This window comes from Cygnus olor, chromosome 18 (genome assembly GCF_009769625.2).
Source record: "Cygnus olor isolate bCygOlo1 chromosome 18, bCygOlo1.pri.v2, whole genome shotgun sequence".
Lineage (NCBI taxonomy): Eukaryota > Metazoa > Chordata > Aves > Anseriformes > Anatidae > Cygnus > Cygnus olor.
Window position 1 is genome coordinate 6,300,740 of NC_049186.1, and position 25,656 is coordinate 6,326,395.

Sequence of the window (25,656 nt, forward strand, 5' to 3'; positions counted from 1 at the left end):
AATCCCCCGTAACTCACCCAGGTGCAAAGGGGAGGACTTTGGGGATTAGTTTTGCTGGAACTCGTGTATATTCCACAATTTGTACTGCTCAGGTGAGCAGCAGAGTGCGAATAACTCCCTTCTGGGGAGGGGTGCAGGGCTCGGGGAGCCCCCCCGTCCTTCCTTGCAGCTCTCGCTCCTCTGTGGCTGCTCCCCCAGCTCCTTACTACAGGGTCAGCCGCAAAGTGCCAGGCTGGGGGAGCGATCCTGGCTTGTTTCAGGCAGCCAGCCTCCAAACACCACCTAAATGTGACCTCTGGTGGCTGGCAAGGTGCTGGGCTGGGACGGGGAGGCAACGGCGGGGAGAACACCCTCGTTATATAGGATCCTGCAGCTCACACGTCCGGCAGGAGCCTTGCTCCCTTTGGCATCGCTCAGAGCCCCCGGAGGGTGCCCCCTTCTCTCCTCCTGTGCCTGGCGGTGCCCTGGGCAGGGGGAGGCATCCCGGGGGGGCTCACCCCGGGACCAAACGGCTCCCGCACGAGAGGAAGCCCCCCCGGAGCCCCGCAGGCTGTGTCAGCACCCGCCAGAGCCCTCGTCCTTACCCAAACCTCCTCCCCCTAAAACTCGGCGGGCGGCTGGGGCCGCAGCACTGCCCCGGCCGCAGCTCTGCCCAGGAAGGGGGTGCGGGACCGCAGGGCGCTGCTATCGCTGCTGGCACCGCTTCCCCTTCCCTCCGCCGAGACCCTCCTGCCACAGCTCCCACGGGGCACGCGGCTCTGGCGTCCACCCCGCCTCGGGGTGCTTCGGGGTGCTTCTGCCTCCTGCACCCCGCCGCGGGGCTACCGCCCCTCTGGGCTCTGCTTCGTGCTGGGTTGTGTTCGGTTGGGTTTGGTTTTTAATTGCACTTTTTTTTTTTTTTTTTTAATTGCATTTTTGTCTTATCTGGGTCTGGTGGCTGGTGGCTGGCGGCACGGGGACGCGCGCTGCGGGGCTGGGAGCGGGTGAGGCAGGGGCACTGCCAGGAAACGGGAGGGTCACTGCCAGCCTGCCCAGGAAACGCCCGGCCTCTGTCTGCAGCTTCGCTCGGCGCTTCGGGTGCCGTGGTGCGGGCGTGCACACCCCAGTGCGCACACGTGCATCTGCACACACACACACACACACCCCACAGTGCACAGGCATGCGCGTGCATGCACACGCACACACCCGCAGTGCACTCATATGCAGGCACACGCTCATAGCCCGGCGCACACATGCAGGCATGCACACCCCAATGTGCACACACATGCATATGAACACACACACCAGTGTACACACGCATGCGCACCCCAGCGCGCACATGCACTCTCCAGTGTGCGCACATGCACGTGCACACACATGCACACCCCAGTACACACATGCATGCACATGCAGGCATGCACACCCCAGTGTGCACACATGCACACACACATGAACACACACCCATGCACACCGCAGGGCACACTCATGCACACACCCACGCACATTCCCCAGTGCACACACACATGCATGCCCCAGTGCGCACACATGCACACCCCCATGCACACCCCCATTGCACACAGATGCACCCACGCATGCACCCCCAGCGCACACACTCATGCACACCTGTGTGCATACATGCGCGTGCACACACCCAGTGCGCACACATGCACACCCCCATGCACCCCGCCAGTGCACACATGTGCACACACACACCCAGTGCCCCCACGCACAAGCACACACACCCACGCACACACACACCCACGCACACCCCCATGCATGCACACACGTGTACCCATGCACATGCACACACCCATGCATGCACACACCCATGCATGCACACACCCATGCACGCACACTCTGCACACATGCACACACCCATGCACACGCACACACCCATACATGCACACCCACATACACGCACACATGCACACCCATGCACACACACTCTGCACACACGCACACCCCCACACATGCACACCCCCATATATGCACACCCCCATGCACACCCCCATGTATGCACACGCCCCTACATGCACACCCATGCACGCCTACATGCACACCTACATGCACCCCCATGCACACCCCCATGTATGCACACGCCCCTACATGCACACCCATGCACGCCTACATGCACACCTACATGCACCCCCATGCACACCCCCATGTATGCACACGCCCCTACATGCACACCCATGCACGCCTACATGCACACCTACATGCACCCCCATGCACACCCCCATGTATGCACACGCCCCTACATGCACACCCCCATGCACGCACACACGCGCACCCATGCACACGCAGACACCCGTGCATGCACACCCCCACACCCACGCACACCCCCCCGCCCCCCGCCCCGCTGCCCATGCGCGCTCCCTCCCCCCTTCGCCCCCCGCCCCCCCCCCCCCGCCACTCCCCGCGCGTGCGCGCGCCGCCTCCCGCCCCGCGGCGGCCGTGACGATGGTGGCGAGCGGGCGGGCGCGGAAGCTGGCCCGGCGGTACCGGCTGGCCCTGGCCACGGCCCTCGGCATCCTCCTGCTGCAGGGCCTCGTCCTCTGGAGCTCCGCCGGCCTCGACGAGGAGGGCCCGGCCGAGGTGCGCCGGGGGGGGGGGCGGGAGAGGGGCTGGGAGGGGGATTTGGGGCGATTTGGGGCGATTTGGGGGCGTTGGGGGTTGGGGGGGGGGAGACCCAAAACCGTTTGCGTGTGGGGATGGGGAAAGGGAGGGGTCGTGGTCGGGCTGTGCTGCCTGGGGGGGTGGGGGGGGGTGAATAGGGTGGTTAATCGGGGGGTTAGTGGGGGGGTTAACGGGGTCCCCAGGGGCTGCGGGTCGGGGGGAGCCGGCAACGGAGCCGTGGGACTCAGGGGGGTGTTTGGGGGCTCCCGCCCGGCTGCGGAGGGGGGCCGGGGGTCCCTGCGGCCACGCGGGGGCTTCGCAGCCGAACGCCGCCGGCACCCCCGCCTGGGGAAACTGAGGCAGGGCTGGAGGCGCTCGGCCAGGGCCGCGAGGAGCAGGCGCTGGGGAGATGGGGGGTTGTGGGGCGCCTCGCCTCCACCCCCCAACACGGCTCCTGGCCCCTCGGCCGCCAGTTTCGCCGTGTTGACCGCTGATTTCACCGTGTTGGCCCCCAATTTCGTCATGTTGGCCACCAAACTCCCCGCGCTGGTCACCGGTTTCAGCGTGTTTGCTCCTCATGGGCTGCTCGGACGGAGCCCAGGCCTGCGGCTGGATCCCATCTCCCCCGGAGCGGGCCGTGGGGCCGGCAGACCCCATTTTGCAGGCTCCCTCGCCGGGCGTTTCACCTCCACTTTGCGTCTGCCCAAGACCCGCCGGTCGCGGGGCTCCTCGTGGCACCAGGAACTTTCCTTGAGAGCAGCAAGAGAAGAAGAGGATCGCGGCAGCGCCTGGCGAGGAGCAGGAGGAAGGCGTGAGGTGGTCGCACGCTCAGCAGCTTCGTTGACAGCCCCCGGCCACCCCTCGGGGGGCAGCACTTCATGCCCGGCATCCACACAACAGCGAAACGGAGCCAGGGAATTAATGTGGCAAGGAGACAGGACGTGGGGTTGCCTCTGATCCGAGGATGCTGTGAGTGTGAGAGCAGCCAGGGCTGCCTGATGGCCCCGTCCCTTTTTCTGTGACCTTGGCCAGGGCACTTCACCAGTCTCAGCCTCCCTTCCCTCTGCGCCGTCCCGCACTCCTTGGGAAGGCACCCCGGGGTGTCGCTGTCCTCTGGGCCGCCTCCTGCCTTTCCTCCTGCCCCACACGTCCTCCGGCGGTGGCTCTTGGAGCATCCTCGCCTGGTTTCACCACGTCTCTTCCCAACACTGAGCTGGACACCGACGCGTTTGGCCATGGGCCCCTCCTCTGGACTCAGGATGGTTTGCCACCACCAGACTCACGGCTCTGGGGCCTGGGAACGGAGAAGGCAAGAAGCTTCCTGAGCTGTTCCGGCAGCCCAAACCCATCAGCAAGCTGGGAAACGTCCAGTTAGCCTTGGTTACTTAGACGGCAAAACTCCTCGTGTCCCTGCCCTTCTCCAGTTCCTGATCTTGGCCAGACCTGGAGGAGCCACCGTTCCCCGGGGGCATTTCTGGTAAAGATGAAAGCAGGCGAGCTCTCCCAGGGGACCCTGACCTTGCAGCCTTGGATGGCTTTGGGGAACTTGGGATCCCCTAATTGCGTGCATGAACGGCTCCTTCCCGCTGATGGGCACTGCTCTGGCCTGGCTCGCTCCCAGCACGCACCAGCTGCGACCCAGGGGAGCCGCGGGTCCTCCACGCGCCGTGAGCTCGCCTTGCCTTTTGGACTAGCGGGGTGGTCACCCTGCGTGCCCTGTGCCCGGGCTGGCAGCTGTGTGTTCCCCAGAGGGCTGCTCCGATGGCTGTCCCCTTCCTGGAGGGGTGACGGGAGCAGGCAGGGCTGTCCCCAGCCAGGTCTGGGCGCCACCAGAGGCGTGGGAGCAGGGGAAGGAGGGAGGTGGTCCCGACCTTGGCAGGGCTGTGCAAGAGGCTGAAGCCCCTCAGAGTCCTCTCGTGAGTCACGTCTCCCGGAGGACAGGCTGGGAGCATCCCTGTGCTCCTGCTGGCTGACGGGATGAGCGGCTCCCTTCCTCCACAGTCGGCAGGATCCGTCCCCGGTGCCTCCCTGCTCCGAGCTGGGCAGAGGCTGCGCGAGGATTCGTTTGGCTTCGGGCTTTGCCCTTCACTGGAGCAGGTTATAACATCATCTCGCACCAGCAGCGCCGAGCGCTCTCCGCTCTGCAGCGGGCTGTGGCTGCCTCAGAGCCCCCAGCCGGGAGGGGGACGTGTCGCATGGATCCTGTCCCTGCTGCGAGCCCACGCACGCGGGGTGGCTCCTGGCCTTGGCCGTGGCGTCTGCACGGCGTCCCTGGATCCGCCTGTCCGGCTCCTTGTCCGGAGGTACCCGTGCTCGGGTTTGGTGCCGGTTCCAGGCCCCGAAGGCTCCCTGTGCTCCCCACGCAGACGCTTCGTGGTGTTCAGACCAGCAGAAGTCGGGTCAGTTCCTCGCGGTGGCACCGACGGCTCCCGAGCGGCACGCGGGCAGCTGGAGCTGGCTCCTTGAGCACAGACTGCAGAACGTCCCCGTGGGCGGAGGCGAGGACCTGCCGCCTGGGAGACGTGTCACAGCCCAGCCACGTCCTTATTCTCCCCCTTCGCCTCCCGGCTTCCTCCGTGCAGGCAGGCGGAGGCACCTCTCTGGGGCCTGTGTGTTGCTGTCAGCCACGCACAGTGGCCTCTAGAGAGGCTTCCTCTGAAGTGTCTGCGTTTGCAGCTTGGCTGAGATGCCTTCTTGTTTTTTTCCCCCAAAAGAACTTGCTTTTAGGGGCTGTGATCGAGTCCATTTCCACAGTGAGGCTTGAGGATCTGCTGCTGCCTGAACTGATGGCGTCTGTGTCCAGATTCCCCCGGTGACTTTGGAAAGTTCTGGCGTTTGTTTGGCCTGATGGGAGCGGGCGTTTGGCGGACACCAAAGTCAGCCAGGCCCAGGCAGAACCCTGCAGGACACCAGGTGTTAACTCTCCTCCCCACAAGGGTCTCCGCTCTCTCCCCACCGATACTTTTATTTTCCGATTCGTATTTGGCCCCAGAGGCAGGACCGTGGGGACCATGGTGTGGCATCGCAAGGAGGCAGAGGGGTTGCAGGACAGGGGAAGCGACCTCTGGCAGGCAGCTGGAGTCGTTTTGGGAGGAGGGACAGGCAGCTGCGGGCTCTCCTGGGAGCTCTGCCAAAGGCCCTGCACACGAGCCGTAAATGCAGCAGCGCAACGTGGCCGGGGCTGCTCCCTGCCTGCACGGGGCGGCGGGGTTGCTCCGCTGTGGCGCAGTAATTAGAAGCCACGGAGCTCGTTAACTAGCAGCTCCGGAAAGGCTGGCGCTGTCTGGGATGGTTTCCCTGCCGGGGACGGCAGCCGGGCTCCTTCTGGGGGACCGCGGGGCTGCAGCCACGCGTGGGCATCGCGCAGGGGCTGTGCGTGGAGTCGGGCGCGCCGCGGGTGCTGGCAGGGCAGGCGGCTCTCCCTGCAGGGGTGGGGTGAGTCCGAGGCAGAGCCTTGCTCTTTGCTCCTCGGTCACCCCCTGCCTCCCTGCTCCTGCGACGCTGTGCGGAGAAAACAGGTTGGTGACTCTCCGCACAGACGGTCCTGCGTGGTGCCTGGTGAGCTGCTCCCGGCCGTGGTGCCTGGCGGTGGAAGAGGGCTCGTCTGATCCCTCCTGGCACCAGCCCCTTGGGGTTCAGGCGGCTGCGCGGCCCCTTTCTGGGTACCCGTGGGTTACGGGCTGCGGGGAGGCTGCTTCACCCCGGCACAGGTAGCTCGGGGACACTGGGCTGGCTCTGCCTTCGGCTGCAGGTCTGGCCAGGTGCTTTCCTGCCTTGCACAGCGTGCTTCCTCCTGGCCCAAGTGACCTTCCCGGCAGCTGCACCCACGGGGAGGCTTGGTGCGGTGGGTTAATTTGGCACCTGCGTGTCCTCAGAAGGTGCTGAGGGGCTGCTTCTCCCAGAGGGTTTGCACGGGGCTGCTGTGGCCGGGGCATCCCACAGGGCTTGTACCTCACAGCATCCTCGCGCCCAGCTCAGCACCCTGGCCCCGCAGCTTCCCTCTGCCGTCGCCGCTGTCCAAGCTGCAGCGTGCCCAGGAACAACTCCCCGCTCTCCCCAAGGCTAGCTCGTTTCTGCTAATCAGCCGGCCTGGCGGAGGTAACGAAGCGTAATTAACTGCTCCCTTTACACACAAACTTGGCTCCGTGGGAGGGGTTGTTAAAGGGATTTCTGGAGAAGCCGGCGATTGCAGCACCCGCTCCAGCCCAGTGCTGGGAGCCAGGGCGTGGGGAAGGGAGCGCGGGCAGGACCTTGTCTGACACAGCTCCGGCACTGTTAGCCCCAGGGGGCGCGTGCTGCCCTGCTGGGACCCCTTCTCTTGGATAAGTTGGACTTTAAGCTGGGGCTCACAGCGAGGAGCTGGTCCCTTTGTCACCTGGCGAAGTAACTACCAGTAGCTGAAGGAGCCCTGTGCTTACCCCCTCTGTTCGGGGATGCCCCTGCTCACACGGGAGCCTGGAAGATGGCAGGAATCCATGTAGCCTCATCTATGTAGCCTCACGGAGAGTTATGTCCTGCTTTTGTATCGTGGGTGCTGTGACCCCGGGGCCCGCAGGCCAGGGTCTCCCTTGCTGGCAGTAGGGGCCTGGGTGCTGTGCCCCTGCGGGGGCAAAGGGCTGTGCAGGGAGGTGCTGTGGGGTCGTAGCCTGGGGGTTTAGGTGATGGAGGGGGGACATCACAGCCTCCTTTGCTGCTCCTGGAGCACCTGGCTTGCTGCAGCACTGGGTCATCGTGGTCATGGCTAATGGAAACCTGCTCGAGGCCGGAGGGTCAGATTCACCCAGAGCTCCTCTGGGCTCAGCGCTGACCTTCTGCCCTGGGCAGAGGGCTGCAGCGAGGGATACCTGTCCCCGCCTTGCTCGTGGTGACAGCAGCCTGGCAGAGAAGGGTGTCGGTTACCGGGCTCCATGGGGACACCAGCACGGAGCACTGGGAACGAGGATGCTCTGAGTGTGTTGGCAGGGATGGGAGTTAATGCCTTGTCCTCTCTTCTGCATCCACCTGGCACAGGAACGGCAGAAGAAAGCCAGGCTGCCCGAGAACAGCGATGGCTCCAAGGACTCGGACAGCTCTGCCGGGCGCCGGGGCAGCGCCGGTCGGAAGCACGGGCGGTGGCGGGGACGACCGGACAGCCCCGGGGTGCTGGCGTCCAAGGTGGTGAGAGCCGTCACGGCGAGGCACAAAGCGGGACGGCGGCTGCCGGCCGCGCCGGACGCCTCCAGCCGGAGGAACCTGACGGAGGCGCGCGGGGACGCCCAGCTGGCCGTCTTCCAGCAGGGCGACACGGGCAGCGTGGAGGGGGCTCCGCAGCCCACCGAGAACAGCTTCACCCCCAAGTGCGAGATCACGGGCAAAGACGCCCTCTCGGCGCTGGCCCGGGCCAGCAGCAAGCAGTGCCAACAGGAGATCGCCAACGTGGTGTGTCTGCACCGGGCCGGCAACCTCATGCCCCTGGCCGTGCCTCGCCACTGCCAGCTCTCGGGTGAGTCCTGCCGGGGTGGCCCTGGCCGCCTCCGGGCATCGGGAATATCCTGACGGGGCACGTGGGCCGCCTCCTTTGTGTGACCGACTGTCCCACCTGGCAAAAAGCTGCCTCAAGCTGTCACTGATTCCCAGATTACCGCTGCCTGTGTAATCCTGTCAAAGCTGTGCCAGCCTCCCTAAGCTGGGCTGCTCGTCCCAGCCACTGCAGGGATCGGAGCTGGGCACGGCTGCATCCTGTTACGAGGGGCCGGAGGGGGCATTCCCGCTTCCCAACGTGTCCTGCCACGTGTGCCCTGCAGCGTTACGGGGTTTGCCCTGTGTCGTGCTGCTCCCTGCGATCCCCTGCCTCGCTCGGATCTCCCTGCGCTGGCAGGAGCTGCACGTGGCAGGGCAGCAGTGTGCCCTGTGCCGTCTGCATCCGAGGCCAGTGGCTGGCTGGCTGAGAGCCCTCTCCTCCCCCCCCAGGAAAGGTCAGCCCCGTGATCCAGTGGGACGAGAGCCGGCTGCAGCAGCTGCCCCCCAGCAAGCCCGTGCGCATCGCCTACATGCTGGTGGTGCACGGCAGGGCCATTCGCCAGCTGAAGCGGCTCATCAAGGCGGTGTACCACCAGCAGCACTTCTTCTACATCCACGTGGACAAGGTGTGTGGCAGGGGGCAAGGCAGGAGGGGAGGGGGTGTGCTGACAGTGTCTGGGTCCGTCACCGAAGCAGCCCACAGAGCTGGGGTGCAGATGGATGCTAAACGGAGGTGCAGCATCTCCTATGCTAGGGGAAGTGGCTGGGTGAGGTTTGTCCTCGCTGCCTGTGGCGCTGTGACCCTCCCTTAGCTCTCTGCATCCCCAGAAAAGGGTAGGTAGGACCCCAGTCAAGTTCGAGAGGCATTTGGACAATGCTCTCAGACATACAGTTAGATTTTAACGGAGGGTTCAATGATCCTCGTAGGTCCCTTCCAGCTCAGGATGTTTTATGATTCTGTGATCTGTCCACCCTGCCCAGAGCGGGGGGAGCTCAGCCCTTGGGGCTGCAGGGAGCAAGTGTTCTCTGCTCACCTTCCCCCCAGCGCTGCGTCCTTTCACAAGATCCCAGGGAGAGCTGTGGGTTTGCCTGCTGGAAGGAAAAGATCGTTGGGGTCAGGCAATCAGCTCTGTCCTGGCTGCCCACTTTTATTTCTCAGCAGCAAATGAAGGAGGCTGGCTGCTGTGCCCTGGGCAGGCAGCGTAGGTCATAGGATGGCTACTGCAAGGAGCTGCCTCTGCTGCTCGGGGGGGACTTCAGAGGCAGGCTGGGCTGTCTGGCTGGTTGGGAACGCAGCAAGAAGGGAGCCGGCAGCATGGAGGGGTGGCCGAGCCCTTCCAGGCAGTGTATAGGGACTGGCTGCCCTTGCCTGAGGCTCGTGAGCAGCCCCTGACAGCAGCAGCCTGAAGCTTAGCCCTGCAGTGAGCTGGGGCACCGCAGGGCTGCAGGATCCAGCTCTGCTGCTGCTCAGGGCAGCAAGGCATGGACAGAGCCAGGACTGGGGCGAGGAGGGGGGGGTCCCTGGCAATACGAGCACCTGCTGACCGTGAGCTTTGTTCCCCCGCAGCGCTCCAACTACCTCCACCGTGAGGCGGTGGAGCTGGCCCGGCACTACCCCAACATCCGCGTGACGCCCTGGCGCATGGTGACCATCTGGGGAGGTGCCAGCCTGCTGAAGATGTACCTGCGCAGCATGAAGGACCTGCTGGAGCTCTCCGAGTGGCCCTGGGACTTCTTCATCAACCTGAGTGCCACCGATTACCCCACAAGGTGGGCACCTCGCTGGGGTGGGGGAGGACAGCGGAAGGGTTCGGGCTGCGTGGCTCCCCAGTGAGCCCTGGGAGTAACGCTGCTGGGAGGAGCAGGGAGTGCGGGGAAGGTGAGGTTGGAGATGGCAGCCACGTGCTGGTGCTGGTGCTCCAGGGCAAGGCTGGTTCTGTCTCTGCCCAGGAGCTCGGCCAATACCTCACAGGCGGTATTTTCCTCTTGTCGGGGTGTTGCAGGGAAATGCGCACATGAACACGTGCATATCTGGGCGTGCATCGGTGCTGCACACCCTCAGCAGGCGCCAGACAGCAGAAGGACCAGGGCTTTGTCTTCCCACGATGGGATAAGGGTCTGAGTCAGCGCCTGCCAGGCAGCCTGAGGCTCCTCGTGTCTGGTGGCTCTTGCAGCATGAATGTTTACTGGGTTGCTCTATCCCAGCGGCCATTAACGCTTCCTAATTTGCATCTCAGGACCAACGAGGAGCTGGTGATGTTCCTGTCCAAATACCGAGATAAGAACTTCCTGAAGTCTCACGGCCGAGACAACGCCAGGTAACCCCAGCTAGGGGCAGAGCTGAGCTGGAGGAACAGAAAAGCGGGAATCTGGGGGAGAAGAACAGAAACAGGAGGCTGGGGGGCTGCTCTGGCTGTGGCTACCAGAGGTGTAGCAGGGCTGCTGTGTGGCCAGCTGTGTCACGAGTGGTAGTCCATTGGTTTTACGCTGCAGGAGAGTTCCACCCTGTGTCCCTGGCCCCTCACCCTTGTCTCTGTGCCCAGGTTTATCAAGAAGCAGGGCCTGGACCGCCTGTTCCACGAGTGTGACTCCCACATGTGGCGGCTGGGCGAGCGCCACATCCCCGAGGGCATCGTGGTGGATGGGGGCTCTGACTGGTTCTCGCTGACGCGCAGCTTCGTGGAGTACGTGGTGTACGCGGACGACCAGCTGGTGTCCCAGCTGCGGCAGTTCTACACCTACACGCTGCTGCCAGCCGAGGTGGGTGCCTGCGGGACGTGGGCAGCCAAGTTTGGGGCCAGCGTTGCTGTAAGGGCTCCCGTGTCCTTGATTCAGCCTTAATCCTTCTCCCCAAGAAGCGAACAAAAAAAAGTGACGCTGGCTTTGGTAGGATTTTCTTCTCCCTGTACATAACATCTCTGCCCCACTTCATCCCTGCCCTAGGCAGCTGCAAAGGGCATCGCTGGTTCTGCTCTGGCGGCTTTGTGCCTCCTTTGCCCAGGTCTGGGTGTGAAAGAGCGGGAGAGGAGCAGGCGTGCCAAGGGTTGTGTTTGTAACCAGCCCTGTGCTTTAGGTCGAGACACCTGTGGGCTGGATAAGGACTGATGTGCGTGTATAATCTGATCTCTTACGGGTTGCCCTGTGCTGGGAACCGGGACGGGTTTCTCTGTCCAGGAGCTCTCCGGGCCTGTCGTGTTCTTCTGAGCGCAGGGTAGGGGGCCTCCGTTAACCACCCTCCTCCATGGGTCTCCTGTCCCTTCTCTGCCGCGCACAGTCCTTCTTCCACACGGTCCTGGAGAACAGCCACGCCTGCGAGACGCTGGTGGATAACAACCTGCGGGTGACCAACTGGAACCGTAAGCTGGGCTGTAAGTGCCAATATAAACACATAGTCGACTGGTGCGGGTGCTCCCCAAATGACTTCAAACCCCAGGACTTCCTCCGGCTACAGGTGAAAAAGATCCTCCTTTTTCCTCACGCTCTCTCCCCTCTTCCCTGTCTCTGTCCCCAGCCCTTCTCTCTGAGCTGCCCCGCAGGCGCACCCCTGGGTGCTGTGCCGCTGCTCCCCACGTCTGCACGAGCCTCGCCCCAGCCCGGCAAGGGACGGGAGCAGGATTGGTTCTCCAGGCGGAGTGGGGCTTGGCACAGACGTGTCTGTAAATGCTCGGGTGGCAGGATTATGCTGACTGTCCTGCCCAGCAGCCAGGCTTCTGCTTGCAGCGCTGCTCCTTTTCACAGACTTCCTCGTTTTCCTGCTCTTTCCCTGCAGACTAATTACTTGGGGCAAGTACCTGCTCAGGAAAAACTCTGAGTGCTGTCCTCTTTGGCGGGACAAAGTACCCTGTGATGAACCGCCTGCCGTGCTCTCAGCGAGCTGAGATGTAGGCTGAACGGGGGAGGTCTGGGGGAGGTTCAGCCCTTGAAAGTGAAGTTAGCAAGATTTTCTGCCCTGCAGTCCCGAGCTTTTATGGTGCATGGCCCCGATCCTGCAGGCAGTGCTGCATGGCCAGGGCTCTGCAGAGGCTCTGGAGGGTGGGGGCCCATCTGAGCAGAGGTTGCAGCTAAGGAACTAGATGCCACGTCTGCTGCTGAGCACATAAAGGGGAGGCAGTGGGAGAGATGAGAACCCGTCCACGTAACCGCTAACCGTACCGTGTGCTCCCGCTGATCCTGCCTCAGAGGATCCCACGTAGAGGCTGTTTGTGCTTTGCTGCTCCTTGCCCTGCCCCATCAGAGGGGGCAGGATGGGTCCCAGCTTGTTTCTTCCCAGTGCCCCACACCCAGCTGCCCCGCTGAGGCAGGAGGGCGGAGGGGGTGCCACCGCCGCTGCTAGAAACGCCTCTGCTCTTCCAGCAACTCTCCAGACCCACTTTCTTCGCCCGCAAGTTCGAGTCGACGGTGAATCAGGAGGTGCTGGAGATCCTGGACACCCACCTCTACGGCAACTACCCCCCCAACACGCCGGCCCTGAAGGCGTACTGGGAGAACGTCTACGACCGCGTCGACGGGCTCAGCGGCCTCAGCGACGTCACCCTCACCTTCTACACTGCCTTCTCCCGGCTGGGGCTCCGCAAAGCCGCCTCCGTGCTGGCGCCAAAGGAGAAGCTCTGCAGGTGGGGCATGTGCCGCGGCCCGGCCCGGGCTCTGAGCGGTGGCTGCTGCTGGGAGGATGCCGATGCTCACACGTGCCACCTCTCTGTCTCTCTTTCTCCAGGTTTGAGCCCCGTGGCTTCCCATCCAGCGTGCACTTGTATTTCTACGACGACCGCTTCCAGGGGTACCTGGTGATGCAGGAAGTGCAGAACGCGGCGACTGGGCAGGCAGAGGCCTTGGAGGTGTGGATGATGCCCCAAGGAGCTCTGAAGCTGGCGGGTCACGGAGGGCAGGCAAACCGGTTACAAAACCTCGAGGTAAACGGGAAACGTGTCCCTCACAGCACCTACTTTTCTCCCCAGCTTTTTCACTCCGTGCTGCCCTTCCTTTTCTCCCCAGCCTGCGTGCTGAGGGGGACAGAGAGAGAGAGTGCTGTTGTCAGGGCTGAGAGTGGATTTTTGTCAAAGAATTACTCTTGAGTTTGGAGCTAATCCTTTGGGAAAGGCCTGAAGGGATCTTGCAGGGGGGAGCTGAGGCTGCTGGTGCCAGCACCTCTGGCTGCAGTAGGCATCACATGCAGCTGGCTTGGCCCTGACGTGGTGCAGGCAGGCGGGGGAGCAGTGCAGGCTGGGTGTGCATTGCTTTGGGCTCCAAAGCTTGTGCCCTCCTCAGTTTGGGATGGTGAAACACAAAACCTGAGCTGGTCGTGTCAGCCTGCCCAGTGTCCCACTGCCTTGTGCCTCGTCCCTGCAGGTGGGCACAGAGTGGGACCCCAAGGAAAGGCTCTTCCGCAATTTTGGAGGCTTGATGGGGCCTTTTGACGAGCCGGTGGCCATGCAGAAGTGGTCGCGGGGTCCCAACCTGACAGCCACGGTGGTGTGGATCGACCCCACGTACGTCATCGCCACCTCCTACGACATCACGGTGGATGCAGAGACGGAGTTCACCCAGTACAAGCCCCCCCTCAACCGGCCCCTGCGCCCCGGCGTCTGGACCATCCGCCTCCTGCAGTTCTGGGAGCCCCTGGGGGAGAGCCAGTTCTTGGTGGTGCCCCAGACCTTCAACCGCAAGCAGCCTCTCAGGAAAGGTGAGGACGCTCTGAAGATCGGGGCTGGGGTCTTTCTGTAGGGGAAAAAAATGGTGAAAAGCATTGTTTTGCTTGTTCCATGCCAATGTTTGAGGCTATAGATCTTAAGGAAAAACTATGCCTGGCTCTTGTGCAGGGGGGTTGGACCAGATGACCTCCAGAGGTCCCTTCCAGCCTCAGTCACTCTGATTCTGTGATTTATTTTTTTCCCCCTGGTTCTGGCCTCTCTGGCTTGCCAAGGCAGGAGCCATCCCCCCTGGTGGTGTCCCCATGTCCCTGTGGGCCCTCAAACCAGGCCGCTAGGCTGCTGTGGGCCCGTTTGCAGGCGAGCCAGGTTCACCCCTCCATCCTCCAGCTGCATCCCTGTTCCTTGGCATGGAGGGGACGGGGCTGCAAGGGGTTGGGGTGCTGGGGGCGGTGGCAGGAGGAGCTGGCTGCTGGGACGTTACCGCACTGCTGACCTCTTTCTCCCCGTCCTGTCCAGACGATAGCAACTGGCTGCACGGCGGGCCCCCCCGCAACGAGTACATGGAGCAGAGCTTCCAGGGCCTTGGGGGGATCCTGAACCTGCCGCGCTCGGAGGAGGCAGAGGCGGCGGCGGCGGGGAAGGCGCAGCTGACGGGCCGGGCGCTGGACGAGTGGGCAGACAGCGCCATCAGCGCCTTCTGGTCCGTGGCAGACGTCTGCGTCGGCAGCTCCTCCTCCTGCTCCTCCCTGGAGACCTGCAGCAAAACCTCCTGGAGCTCGCTGTCCCCGGACCCCAAATCAGAACTGGGGCCCGTCAAACCCGACGGGCGGCTGAGGTAGCAGGAGCAGCCGGGGGGGCGGCGTTGGGAGCGAGGAGCGTCCTCCGTCACCGGCGTGGGGCGTCTCTGGACTACATCACCCTGTGCCATTCACACCGTAGTAACTCGAGGAAAAGAGTATGGGAACCGGCGGGCCAGGGAAATCCTCCTGTGGGTTTTGTAGGTGGAGAGGGAGGTGTGAGATGTGGTCTCGCCCACCTCCCCCAGGAACGGGCACTTGCTGGCCAGGCGAGAGTGTGCCGGGGCGCCCGTGACCGTGGGGTGCGGGTGGTGCTGGTGGCTGGGAAGAGCTGCGTGCTTGTTTCTTTGGTGCCTCAGGAAGGGGTGAGATGGGCTGGGAGGGGAGGCTGGCAGGGGGGTGGGCTCTGGACCAACTCAGCACCCTGTCCTCTCTGCCCGGCCCCAGGTGGATCTGTGCAGGATCGGGCCCTGTGCTGCAGGCTGCCCCCCAGGAGGGCTGGCTGGGGACTCCAGGGACAGGGCACGCAGGGAAAGTCAGAAGCAGAATGGGTCGAAACCTGCCGTGTGCATGGAGCTGCTGCTGGCCCGGGGCTTGCATCTCATCCCCTCGACCCCAGCCCTTTAGTTTGTATTTTTATAAATATATATATATAGAAATATATATGATGCAAAGTGCAATAGAGACGAGACCCCGCGTTGGCCGGGCAGTCCTTGTGTCTCCATCTCCCCTGAGACTGTAACATACCTTGTTCTCTTGGGTGTCCTGGTGGTACAGGACAGGGTGCTGGGTTGTTTACATTTTTTTTAATTATTGTTATCATTATTATTGTTTTGCTGTTTCCCCATTTCCTGCTGGGGGCTGATGGGGAACCACATCCTGCTGCCCCTGGGCAGGGCTGCCCCAGGCCTGCGGGGCGCTGCCTGCCCTCCAAGGCAGCAGCCTGACTGTGCCAAATGTTTGGAGCTGGTGGTGTTTGCTGCGCGGTGGCCCTGGCTCGGTGAGCAGTTTATGCCCAGTAAGCTGCTGCGGATGCTGCAGCCTCTGTCTCCGCTTCAGTTGAGGCTCTGGGCACCGGGCTGCTCACGTCCCCTGCCAAAACGCGATGCGCATGGCTGATGTCCTGGTGCGGATGAGACGGCAGCTGTCCTGTGCCATGGCCCAGCCTTCTCCTTTCTCCCTGGTCAGCAGAAGCTCTCAGGATCTGCTGTGCTTCCCTGGCTAAAAAGCAAAGAAGTGAGACGAGGTCCGGCTGGCTCCATCTGCTCTCTGCTGTCTGCTTGCTTCCCCGAGGGACCAGAAGCTGCCTCCTCGGGGGAAAGGGAGCTGCAGAGCCTCCTGCTTCCCCCATCCACCTCCCAGCTCGGGGGCTGCCTGCAGCGTTCCTCTCCCAAACACCAGCGCTGCCTGGAGAGAAGGCTGTGGTTGGGTTTCTGCCCTGGGAAGATGCTCACAGCCGCGTTGGACTGCAGCGGAGCTTGCGTGTGGCCTGGGACCAAGACACTGCCCCTGTGGCTGGGCTGGGGCAGGGGAACTGCTGCGGACCGGGGCGCTGGAGCTTGTCCCCTCCATCCTCTCTGCTTGTACATCAGCCACAGCATCTCCAAAGACTTTCGTGCCACCTTCCTGCAGGGCTGCGCTCAGGCTGCCTGGGGGCTCGCCTCGCCACCCCCTTTCCCTTGGGGATTGAGGACGGCGGTGCTGGGAGCGGGGTGCTGCACGAGGGACGGGACTGGGGGCAACGAGGGGAGGCGATGCCTGGCCTGGGGCCACCAAGCGCTGCGTGGGGCTGGCAGCACCCTGTGGAGGTGGCAGCGCTGCGTGGGGGTGGCTGCGCTGTGCCCCTCGCCCCAAATATAACGATCTCCTGTACTGTGGCGTGCTGTGCTGGGCTACTGGGGTGCGGGAGGGGGGTGAGGGCTGGGGGGGCGATACTTCGGGCCCTGCTGGGGCCGGTCAGCCCCCTGTTGGCTACGAGCGGTAATTAACTAATTAATCAGCTGGGGCTGCCCCCCCCCCCCGGCGGGCCCAGCCCCGGCCCAGCCCCGCGGGCCTCGTCTCCCTGGCAACCGCCGGCGCCGCCTCTGGTACCGCCGGCAGCCAATAGGGGGCGGCGGAGGGCGGCGCGGCGGCCAATGGCGGCGGGCGGGGGGCGGGCCCGGGGCCGGTGCGGTGCCTGGGGCCGGGGCCGGGGCCGGGGCCGGGGCCGGGCCCCGCCGCGGGGCGCCCTGCCCGGGCCGGCCGGGCCGAGGGATGGCGCAGCCCGGGGGGAGCGGGGCGGCCATGGACGGCAACGTGCTGGCCATCGTCATCGCCGCCAGTGAGCCGGGGGGAGAGGGGGAACCGGGCTGGGAGTGCGGTAATGGGGCTGGGAACGGGCCGGGAGCGGGGTAGTGGGGGTGAGAACGGGACTGGGAATGGGGGAACCGGGCTGGGAGTGGGGGAATGGTGCTGGGAATGGGGGAATGGGGCTGGGGACGGGGGAACGGGCTGGGAGTAGGGTAACGGGGCTGAGAATGGGTCCGGGAATGGGCAAATGGGGCTGGGAGCGGGTTAATGGGCTGGGGACGGGGCTGGGGACGGAGCTTGGGACGGAGGAACGGGCTGGGAACGGGGGAACCGGGCTGGGAGTAGGGGAACGGGGCTGGGAGCCAGGGAATGGGGCTGGGAGCCTGACCCGGTGCTGTGCAGCCCCAGCTGGGGTCCCACAGCTGCTGGAGCCAGGCCGGTGCCTCCCCCCCGTGAGCTGTGGGTGCGGAGCTGGGGCTGAGCCCCCGAGCCCTGTGCTGTGCCCCCGACCCCACGGGGAGAGGTGGCCGGGAGACAAGCGGGGCTTTCGGCGTCCTGGGGTCAGGCGGCAGGCAAAGCCGGTGTCTGTGGTTTGTTTCCGAGCTGATTTTGTGCCCAGAAACGCAGGGGGTGAAGGGGGGCAGCTGCTGGCAGGCCCTGCCCAGCCCGGCTCACCCCCGCGCCCCCCCCGTCCCACCTCCGGCAGCGGTGTCCACGTCCGTGTTCATCGTGGCCGTCCTCGTGCTGCTGCTGCTCTTGTACCACCGGGACCCCATGTGCTGCCAGTTCCTCTGCTCCTGCCGCTTCTTCCAGACCCCCGGCCAGTGCGTGAGTACCTTCCCTCCCCTCCCGCCAGCGGGTCCCACACCGACCCCAGATCCCAGCTCTCGTTCCCACCCGCTGGGGTCCCCGAGGCCGGACCACCTGCCTTCCCTCTGCACCCACCCGCACGTGCCCGGCCGTGCAGCCCGCAGCAATGCCTCCGGCTCCCCGAGCTGCTCGCAGAGGGGTGTCCTCCTCCCCCGGCACATCCGTGTGCAGGGCTGGGCTCCTCCGGGCTGCTGCTTCACAGGGAAGGGGCCCAGCAGGGAAGGGGGCTGGAAGGCTCGGCGCAGAGGCAGACAATGCCGCTCTCTAGCGCTTGCATCCCAGCAACTGGCTTCTTGCGCGAGACACAAAGCCCTTTCACTCGCATCTGTAATTTCCTGGGGCTGCCTTTCAAGTGGGGAAGCTGCCGATGGAAAAAGAGCAGCGTGTGCAGCCAGCGCGGCCTTTGTGGTAGCGACCGCCTTGGGGAAAGCTTGGCCTCCAAAAGCTGCGGGGACGGCAGCTCGGGAGGAGGGCCCTGGGTACTGCTCCAGCGCCCTGGAGAAGAGGGGACGTTCTGCCTCGGCTAGCAGGGGATGGAGAGATTGTTGAGTGGAAGGGAAATCTAATAGCTCCAGCAGAAATCACAGTGGCAGTGGGCTGCCTTGCTGGTGTCCCCTGCCTGCTTTGCTGCATCTGTTCCTTTCCCCTCTCCTCCCTGCTGCGGCACACGCTGGGGAGAGGGCTCAAAGCTCCTGGAGGCTGGGCAGGATGCATCCCGAGCTGCTTGGGACTGGCTTGGGGCTGCTGCCGAGGAGCAGGACCTTGCTGGCACCGACCCGGCTCAGCTGCCTGTGACAGCCCCGGTGCCTGCGAGGCTCACCCGGGTGTTCGCAGTCACAGGCACGGGGCCCGACTGGTGCTGGGCTGCGCTCTGCTGCTGCACATGCAGGTAACGTGGAGGTCCTGGGCTGCTTTCTGCCGGCGGAGCCGCCCTGTCTGGGAACGAGGAGCGTCCCGCGGCTCCTCTCCGTAGGAAGAATCTTTGCTTGCTCCCGCTCAGCACGTTTGCAGGGAATTGAGTTTAAGTAGAGCAGGGCTGTTCAGGAACAGGACGTCTATTGCTCTTCAGATTTGCTTGCTGCGTTACTCCGAACTGACTCCCTCGGTAGATAAGCGTTTACAAATTCTGTAACCCCGAGCATGTGACCCGGCTCTTATCTGCGCTGGCGGGGGCGGTCAGGTGGTTGTCGTCGTCTTTGTTGTTGTCTCCCAAAGCAACCTCGTTCTGCTGAGTCTGAATGAAACCTGCCTCTGGGGCCAGGCTGCTGTCCCTCCGCCTGCGCTGCGTCGCGGTGCCAGCGTGCTCGGGCGCTGCCTGCTGAGGCTGTGCCTTCCCCCCGCAGCTCCGGGGGCGCTGCTGGAGCTGGGCACCTCCAGAAGCCAAAGGGAGAGTGCCGAGCCCCGCTGGGGTGTGATGAAGGCTCCTGCTGGGGGGGAAAGTGGGCTGCCTGCTGGCTGAGCTCTGCTGGCAGGCGGGATGGGAGGGATTTTGGCTCGCTCTCATCTTTTCCCTTCCCAACCCCTCGTTACAGGACTGCCCCCCTCCGTACTTCAGCGGCAGCCAGCGGCTTGTGGGGCCCCAGCGCGGAGCATCGCGGCTGGAGAGCGCTGCTGAGAATCCTGGCATGCAGGTGAGGAGGCTGTCCCTAAGCGGAGCTGGGGGGAACTTGGAAGGGGACTGTGGTTACAGGGGTCTGGGGAGCTCCTGGAGTCATGTGGAGAAGGCCGTAAGCAGCAGGAACAACTCTGGGAAGTGCTGCCTGTATGTGAGATCCCGCAGAGGAGGGCTGGGGATGCTACAGGGCTACCACGTTGCCCCGAGGTGTTTGGGCAAGATCCCTTGCAGTCTGGGATCCTGCAGAGCACATCTGCGTTGCGTGGCTGTGGTGTAATCACCTCCTGGGAGGGCGTGCGGGTTTCCTCTTTCAGGGTTCAAGGAATGGCACCCACAGCTTTGAACCCTGAAGCACCTTGAGGTGGCACCAGGCCGTGAACTTCCGAGAGCCACCGCGGTGCTGACATCTCTCTCTGCGCTTGGCATTCCCAGGGAGATGAGCTGTTCTGCGTCGGGCCCCCCAGCAGCTACCAGCTGCCTTCCTGGGAGCAGCCCCGCTTGCCGAGCTACGAAAGCGTGCGGAAGAAAGACCGCCAGCGGGAAATCCACCAGATGATCGCCAAGAGGTTTGGGCTGTGGGCAGATCCTTCCCAGGAGGTGAGCCTGAGGTTGTTCTCGGCTGGCAGAGCCCCGGGGGCAGTCCCCACTCCGCTCCGTCTCTGGGTCTTGCCTCAGCAATTTGCAGTAGCTGTGGACTCTGTTCTCTGCACTTGCCTTTCTCCGATAGCCTTTATCTCTGGGAAAGGCACGCGGTGTACCAGGAGGCTCCTTTTGTGTGCATCTGTGCCAGTTAATGATTCATCCTTCTCGGTGCATTTGCAGAAATGCTTGTGCTGGGAGTAAGGGCAGAACTGCTGATGAAAGAGCAGACCCGTACAAGTCCAAGCTGGGAATGTTATTTTTGGATCCGTAAGGCTTCCATGGTTTCTTGCTCCCTTCTCCCTACAGGGCACCTCTGACAGGCCCCTCGCTGTTATCTTGAAGTGTTTATGGCTTATTCATGGGCCAAAGGCTTTGCCTGTTACCACGTTTAAGATTTGCACTCCCTCAACAGAATAGAGAAGAGCAAGTGCATCTGCCAAGTAGGTCCTGTGGCAGCATCCCAAGAGACTCCCGAACAAAAAGACCTCACTGACTAAAGCAGGACAGAAATATTTGAAACCCGTAGAGCACAAAAGGTTCACTGATTTACCTGGATTTAATGCTGCATCATGGAATTTGGAATAGTCAGCACTTGGCATGCGGTGTTTGGGATTGTAACTAATGATACTTGCCCCGAAGTGAGAGCACTGAAGGCGCAGGAGGTAAGGCCCAGGCAGCCTGGAGCTGAGGAGCTGAGTCTTGTGTTAACTGAAGTCAACTTAACAAGCGGTGACAAGTCCCTGGGACAAGGAGGAACAGGAACCTTACGCAGCGTACCAGGGGAGCGGGTGGAACACGCTGTGTCCTCTCCGCTGCATTTCTGCCCCACTGTGCGGCAAACGGGTGCTAAGGTCCCATCTCCCAGGTGCTCGGCCTGCCAGCAGCCTGCTCGTCTAGGGAGAGCAGGAGTTTAGTTTCAGGCAGGTGGTGGTTGTGATTTTTGTAGCTGCTCTGATTATTTCTGATCAGCTCCAACGCTCTTCCTCTCTCCTCGACAGATGCCACCTCCTTACGAGCATGCTCTACGGCATCCTCCAGCTTTCTCAGGAACAGCAATCATCTCAGAGACCTCAGACAGACGTGGTGCACCAAACCCTTTCCAGGCCCCCCCGGTCAGCTACCAAACTCAGCGAAACACAGCTGTGTGAGGCCTTAGCCTCACCGTGCTCCTCCTTCCCTTGGCGGCAGCGATGGAAGTGCCTGGGACATCGTTCTCATCTGCAGGGAACAGCCAAACCTCAGACCTTCACCCTTATTTCTGATCAGCTGAGAGAGATGGAGGCAAGTCAGACCCAGCCAGTGGAGGTGTCCGTCCCGCAGCACGAGGACAACCAGCGCCGAGCACCGCGCTCTGCCCGGAGTGACCAGGGACATCTACTGGCTCTTCTCTCTGGCACATGCACCGTTACCAAAGGCGACGGACCGGCTGCTTTGTCCTGCAGAGGGGCAAAGCAAAGACGAAGGTCTGCTCGGCCAGAGCTCCTCGAGGCAGCCGGTGTATCGCACCTCTGTGAGGCTGCGGCAGGCACCGCCAAGCACGAGTGTCAGACCTCAGGTGGTTGTGTTGTGCCACTTCACGTTTTCCTTGGGTTATAAAACTTTACTTTATCAGCGTCTCAGATACCAGGCGGGAATCTGACCCGTGAGTGGCAGAACGAACGTGCATCGGAGCACTGCTGCGTGCTCTCCCAGCAGCGTTCCTCTGATTTACAGCAACTTCGTGTGGACTTCAGGGAAAGGTTTGGAGACGCTCGAGATCCAGGGGTTACATCACGTGCAGCGCTGCGTGCAAATACAGGCCACCGAGATGAACTGGACGTGCAACCTGGGAAAGGACAAAGTGTAGGCTAAAGTGTAGCTGGTGGTCTCCATGAAAAACGTAAAGCAAAGGTGGAGATACTGTGGCTGACAGGTTACCTAGTCATCTTTTGCAGAGCAGACAATCTACTGATGTCGTTACCAGTTTTGATAATCTGTTTTCTACTGCAGAGCCAATGTTTCAAATTGTTTACAAACCTGTAGATAAAATGAGATCAGCTTGGCCACGAGGCAGTTGGGCTCCTTTCTTTCAAGTAACATAAGCAATCATGGAATGGCTTGGGAGAGACAAAAGGCCAAGTCTTCCGGATTACGGCTTTACGAGGCGCCTCCAGCTGCTGAGCTTCAGACACCATCCCAGACTTGTGCATCTTACCAGGCACTCTAAAATTAGTTACAAATTAGCTTTAGAAGTATGAATTTGCCTGGCGTAGTTAGAGAAAGGAATGCTCCCAGGTATTTGAGGGAATCAGTGAGGTGGGTTAGACATTAGCAAAAATCTAGCTTCCTGGGGTGCAGAGGTAGGTGCAGTTGGCAAAGGACCTGTCCTCTCCTGCAGCGTGCTGAGCTACGATAAAAATACAGCAGTAGTGCCTAAAATGAGTACAAATAGAGGGAATTATTAATAGGACAAGTATTGTCATAAGGCTAATTCTAGAGTGAAGTACTCCGGTGGAACAACAGAAGGGGTGCTCCGGGGGAAGGCAGCTCCACGTACTGAACGAACACAGGTGATGTTCTATGAACAGTCAAGACCCACAGGAACTCCAATGCATTTATTGAGCACTCTCACAAAACCCAGCGATCTCTCCAGTGCCTGAACTCCAACCCCGTGTGCTTTGGGAGCAAGAGAGCAAAGGCACAAACAGGTGTCCTCAGAGCTAGAACACTCTCGTCCTCCTGAGATGGCAGCCCAGGTACAGCGGTCTGTCCCAGCCGCTCCTTCCCATCCATCCCCACGCGACGCAGGAGACTCAGAGCATGGTGACCAGCTTAAAGCTCCCCACTTCTGCGGTGGGGATAACACTGATGAAGGTTTTATAAAGAATTGCGCCTTTGGGTAGACGACAGATCACCTCCCTGCTCTCGCTGCTGCGGGGTGGAGGTACGTACACCTCCTTGGTGTATCTCACGATCCCATCCTCCAGGGCGTAGAGCGTCTTGTTACGGCCCATCCCCACCTGCAAAAGGACCGGCACAACATCAGGATGGAAAGGTTGGAGGTCGCTACTGAAGCAGATCTGATCATCTGCCTGCCTTGGTTCATATCTTGGCTTCAACAGCATCCGCTGCTTCGTATTTTAAAATAAAAGAAAACCACGCCACTTGCTTCCAGCAAGCAGTCTGTAATGCTGCTCGTTACGAGGGAGGAGATGCTGATTCCACCCTAAAGTATAAGACCCCAACTCTATAACCCTCAGTCCTTTCCTAAATCAGGTGGGCACAGCTGTGATTCTGTGCAGGCTGTCACTAAGAAATACCAAATAATGAAACCCAATTTCAGGATTATAAAAAAAAAAAATAGAAACAATAATTAAAAAACAGCTTGAGAGAGAGGAAGCACGGAGCTGGGCTGTTCTGGGCTGCTGTTCTGAGTACCAAGGAAGACAGAAAAGTGACTTACATAAGCCCCTGGATGCCAGCGTATCAATCGCTGCGTAGCCAAAATGTTGCCTGCGTGCACAAACGCACCTGCAACAGAACGACGGAGTCAGCCTGTGGAAAAATGGAGCTCCCCGAGGCCCTGAAGCTGGCGGAAAACTAATGGTTCCAGGACTTACAAAAAACAGCTTTCTGTGGAAATTTTCTATGGAAAAAGTGACTTCAAATGCTGAAAGCATCCGAACAAAAATGCTGTTAGCGTGAAGCAGAGGGCAATTGATATACAACGGAAAAAAGCAATTCTAGGCCTTGAAAAGATTGCTCCTGGGGTACAAGGCATTTTCTGTTTGCTGAAGGCATTCGTTTTATTACCTGTAACACTGATGTGTTTTCATCAGCAAACTCACTAATTATTAAGCACTTAGCTGCAAGAATCTGTGCTTTGGCTTCAGCTACGCGTCATAATTCTCCCCTTTGGCTAAAATGCCACGCTTTTCAACCCAGCACGGGGGGAAAGCGCACTTAAGTTCTTCGGTGTCCCACAGCGCACCCTCCTCCCAGCCTCTCCGGAGAAGCAAAGTACGTTTTCTGTAGCCAATTTTGGCTGCCCGCTCGTGGGCCCGTCGGGGAGGAAGGCTGACTCACGCTGCCCTCCTGCTGCCCACCCTCGACCAGGAGGTTTCGCTGCACCTCCTCTCTCCTTTCTGCTGGAAGAATGCCTCAGCCGCCTCCTACAGAAACGCTCCGCAATTATCACCCCTGCCAGGGGATAACCCGTGAAGGACGCCACGAAACACAACTAAGGGCAGAGTACCTGGCTGGCCTACCTTCTACTTTCTTGACTCCATAGCGCTTCCCAGGGCTGCGGCCACCCAGATTTTTTGAGCTGCCCCCAGATTTCTTAGAAGCACATCTGACAGCCACCAGGCTTGTTTGCGGAACGCTCAGAACTGGATTTGGAGCAAGAACAACAACAAAAATAGCTGAAAAGTTAATACACATGCCTTTTTTTTTTTTTCCAGACTTTATCGCTTTATACAGTTTTTAAAGCTAAAGGCAAACAAAAGCCCGGAGGAAAAAAAACGTTACTTCCAGGATAAATCATAATTAGACCATCCTGGACTAAATCTTCTGCAAAGAGACGACATCTCAAGTTCTGCCGCTACCCAGACAAGACTAAAACAATCAGGACATGAAGGACATAGACAAATCCATGTCTCAGCAAGGCCTTGTAAAACGTGCTACAGAAATCGCAGGTCGCTACAAATTGGCCTTATATTGGATCAAGAAAAGACAAACTGTGATCTCCGTTTCAGTTTCACCCCTCAATTGAATGGCATTTATTTAGTTAGTAAGTAAATATTTTGTAATCTTACAAATGAGGAGACTCCAATTCGAAGTGATACATAAGCACATACAGAATTGTTATCCTGAACATAACAGCTTCAGCATTTTGTGCAAATCCTTGAGTTACAATCAGGACAAGTCAAGCAAAACAAGTCAGTCGTTACAGTCATAGATTGTGTCTGGAAACACAATGTCATTCACACTGCAAACTTACTCATTTGCAAAAAAAGGACACCGACAGAAAACACAGTGGTTTTGTTCACCCTCTGGTGAACTTCTCTGCGTAAAACACGACTATGACATAATTAGTTTTTCTTAGAAAGATCTCAGAAGTTCCTCCTTCATGCAGTTAGCTGGCAAATCCAAGTTTTCTAAATCCCTCTTTTCAACCTCTGAAGCAGCAGGTAAGAGAAAAGAGCGCCTATTGTGCCATAAAACATGCTTGTCTCCTCGTTCTGAGGAAACCCCCCTGGATTCACTTAGTCTGAAGTTATCATAGATGGTCAGTGAGCTAGAAATCTTGTAGAGAAAAAGGGAACGTGCTCTATGAAGAACGTTAATTTAAAATGCTTATATTTATTACGTTAAGGACAGGCTCTGGGACCCGGCCGCAGGGAAGGAGGCAGAGGAAGGGGAGTTACAGAGTTAAACGTGCCCACATTCTAAGCTACAGCCCAGCTCGCTGTACCAGAAAACACATAAAACCCGAACGGCTGGTTCCCGGGGTTACGTTTTGCGTGGCAGTTAATTATTTTGCGACCAAAAAGCAAGCCCCGAGCTCCAGGACCCCCCTCGCCCCTTCCCGGCCCCTGCCGCTGCCGCCCCTCACTCACACAGCCTCCCCAGCGCCGCCATCTTCCCGGCGCCACCTCCCCTCCTCTTCCGGCGCGGCGGTTGGTCGGAGCGCTCGCGCACGCTCGCCCGCGGACCAACC

General features: G+C 60.9%; 3 protein-coding genes and 1 long non-coding RNA gene across 6 annotated transcripts; 2 read left to right on the forward strand and 2 right to left on the reverse strand.

Moving 5' to 3' along the window:
- Positions 1 to 2,403: 2,403 nt before the first annotated feature.
- XYLT2 (xylosyltransferase 2) lies at positions 2,404 to 15,200 on the forward strand. The gene is made up of 11 exons (XM_040530587.1): positions 2,404 to 2,574; positions 7,606 to 8,077; positions 8,545 to 8,720; positions 9,662 to 9,864; positions 10,332 to 10,412; positions 10,638 to 10,854; positions 11,369 to 11,545; positions 12,448 to 12,707; positions 12,809 to 13,004; positions 13,441 to 13,774; positions 14,259 to 15,200. The coding sequence occupies exons 1-11, from the start codon at positions 2,440 to 2,442 to the stop codon at positions 14,579 to 14,581; spliced, it is 2,574 nt and encodes an 857-aa protein (XP_040386521.1). The 5' UTR covers positions 2,404 to 2,439; the 3' UTR covers positions 14,582 to 15,200.
- Positions 14,741 to 19,224, reverse strand: LOC121056997. 2 transcript variants are annotated; one of them, XR_005813596.1, is made up of 2 exons: positions 17,774 to 19,224; positions 14,741 to 15,760 (listed from the first exon to the last, which is right to left on the reverse strand). It is a non-coding gene; the product is annotated as an uncharacterized LOC121056997 (long non-coding RNA). The 2 variants fall into 2 exon arrangements; XR_005813597.1 differs by lacking the exon at positions 17,774 to 19,224 and adding an exon at positions 17,526 to 17,649.
- LOC121056993 lies at positions 16,724 to 22,000 on the forward strand. Of its 2 annotated transcripts, none has more exons than XM_040530605.1 (5): positions 16,724 to 16,859; positions 17,535 to 17,656; positions 19,231 to 19,329; positions 19,746 to 19,910; positions 20,954 to 22,000. In XM_040530605.1, the coding sequence occupies exons 1-5, from the start codon at positions 16,793 to 16,795 to the stop codon at positions 21,101 to 21,103; spliced, it is 603 nt and encodes a 200-aa protein (XP_040386539.1). In that variant the 5' UTR covers positions 16,724 to 16,792; the 3' UTR covers positions 21,104 to 22,000. The 2 variants fall into 2 exon arrangements, with proteins under 2 accessions (XP_040386539.1, XP_040386540.1); XM_040530606.1 differs by lacking the exon at positions 20,954 to 22,000 and adding an exon at positions 20,262 to 20,871.
- A 534-nt stretch (positions 22,001 to 22,534) lies between these two features.
- On the reverse strand, positions 22,535 to 25,617 carry MRPL27 (mitochondrial ribosomal protein L27). The gene is made up of 4 exons (XM_040530607.1): positions 25,556 to 25,617; positions 24,203 to 24,325; positions 23,398 to 23,465; positions 22,535 to 22,954 (listed from the first exon to the last, which is right to left on the reverse strand). Exons 1-4 carry the CDS (start codon positions 25,575 to 25,577, stop codon positions 22,748 to 22,750), a joined length of 420 nt encoding a protein of 139 aa, XP_040386541.1. The 5' UTR covers positions 25,578 to 25,617; the 3' UTR covers positions 22,535 to 22,747.
- Positions 25,618 to 25,656: the final 39 nt, after the last annotated feature.

Bases quoted from the DNA above. Each gene is read 5' to 3' on its own strand.
- XYLT2 (XM_040530587.1), top strand. From the start codon at position 2,440: ATGGTGGCGAGCGGGCGGGCGCGGAAGCTGGCCCGGCGGTACCGGCTG. The intron at 10,413-10,637 runs GTAACCCCAGCT...CTCTGTGCCCAG, and splicing joins CACGGCCGAGACAACGCCAG to GTTTATCAAGAAGCAGGGCC. The intron at 12,708-12,808 runs GTGGGGCATGTG...CTCTTTCTCCAG, and splicing joins CCAAAGGAGAAGCTCTGCAG to GTTTGAGCCCCGTGGCTTCC.
- LOC121056993 (XM_040530605.1), top strand. From the start codon at position 16,793: ATGGCGCAGCCCGGGGGGAGCGGGGCGGCCATGGACGGCAACGTGCTG. The intron at 17,657-19,230 runs GTGAGTACCTTC...CCCTCGTTACAG, and splicing joins TCCAGACCCCCGGCCAGTGC to GACTGCCCCCCTCCGTACTT. The intron at 19,330-19,745 runs GTGAGGAGGCTG...TGGCATTCCCAG, and splicing joins CTGAGAATCCTGGCATGCAG to GGAGATGAGCTGTTCTGCGT.
- MRPL27 (XM_040530607.1), bottom strand. From the start codon at position 25,577: ATGGCGGCGCTGGGGAGGCTGT. The intron at 24,326-25,555 runs GTGAGTGAGGGG...CTCCAAATCCAG, and splicing joins GGCGGCGCTGGGGAGGCTGT to TTCTGAGCGTTCCGCAAACA. The intron at 23,466-24,202 runs GTAGGCCAGCCA...GTTCTGTTGCAG, and splicing joins TGGAGTCAAGAAAGTAGAAG to GTGCGTTTGTGCACGCAGGC.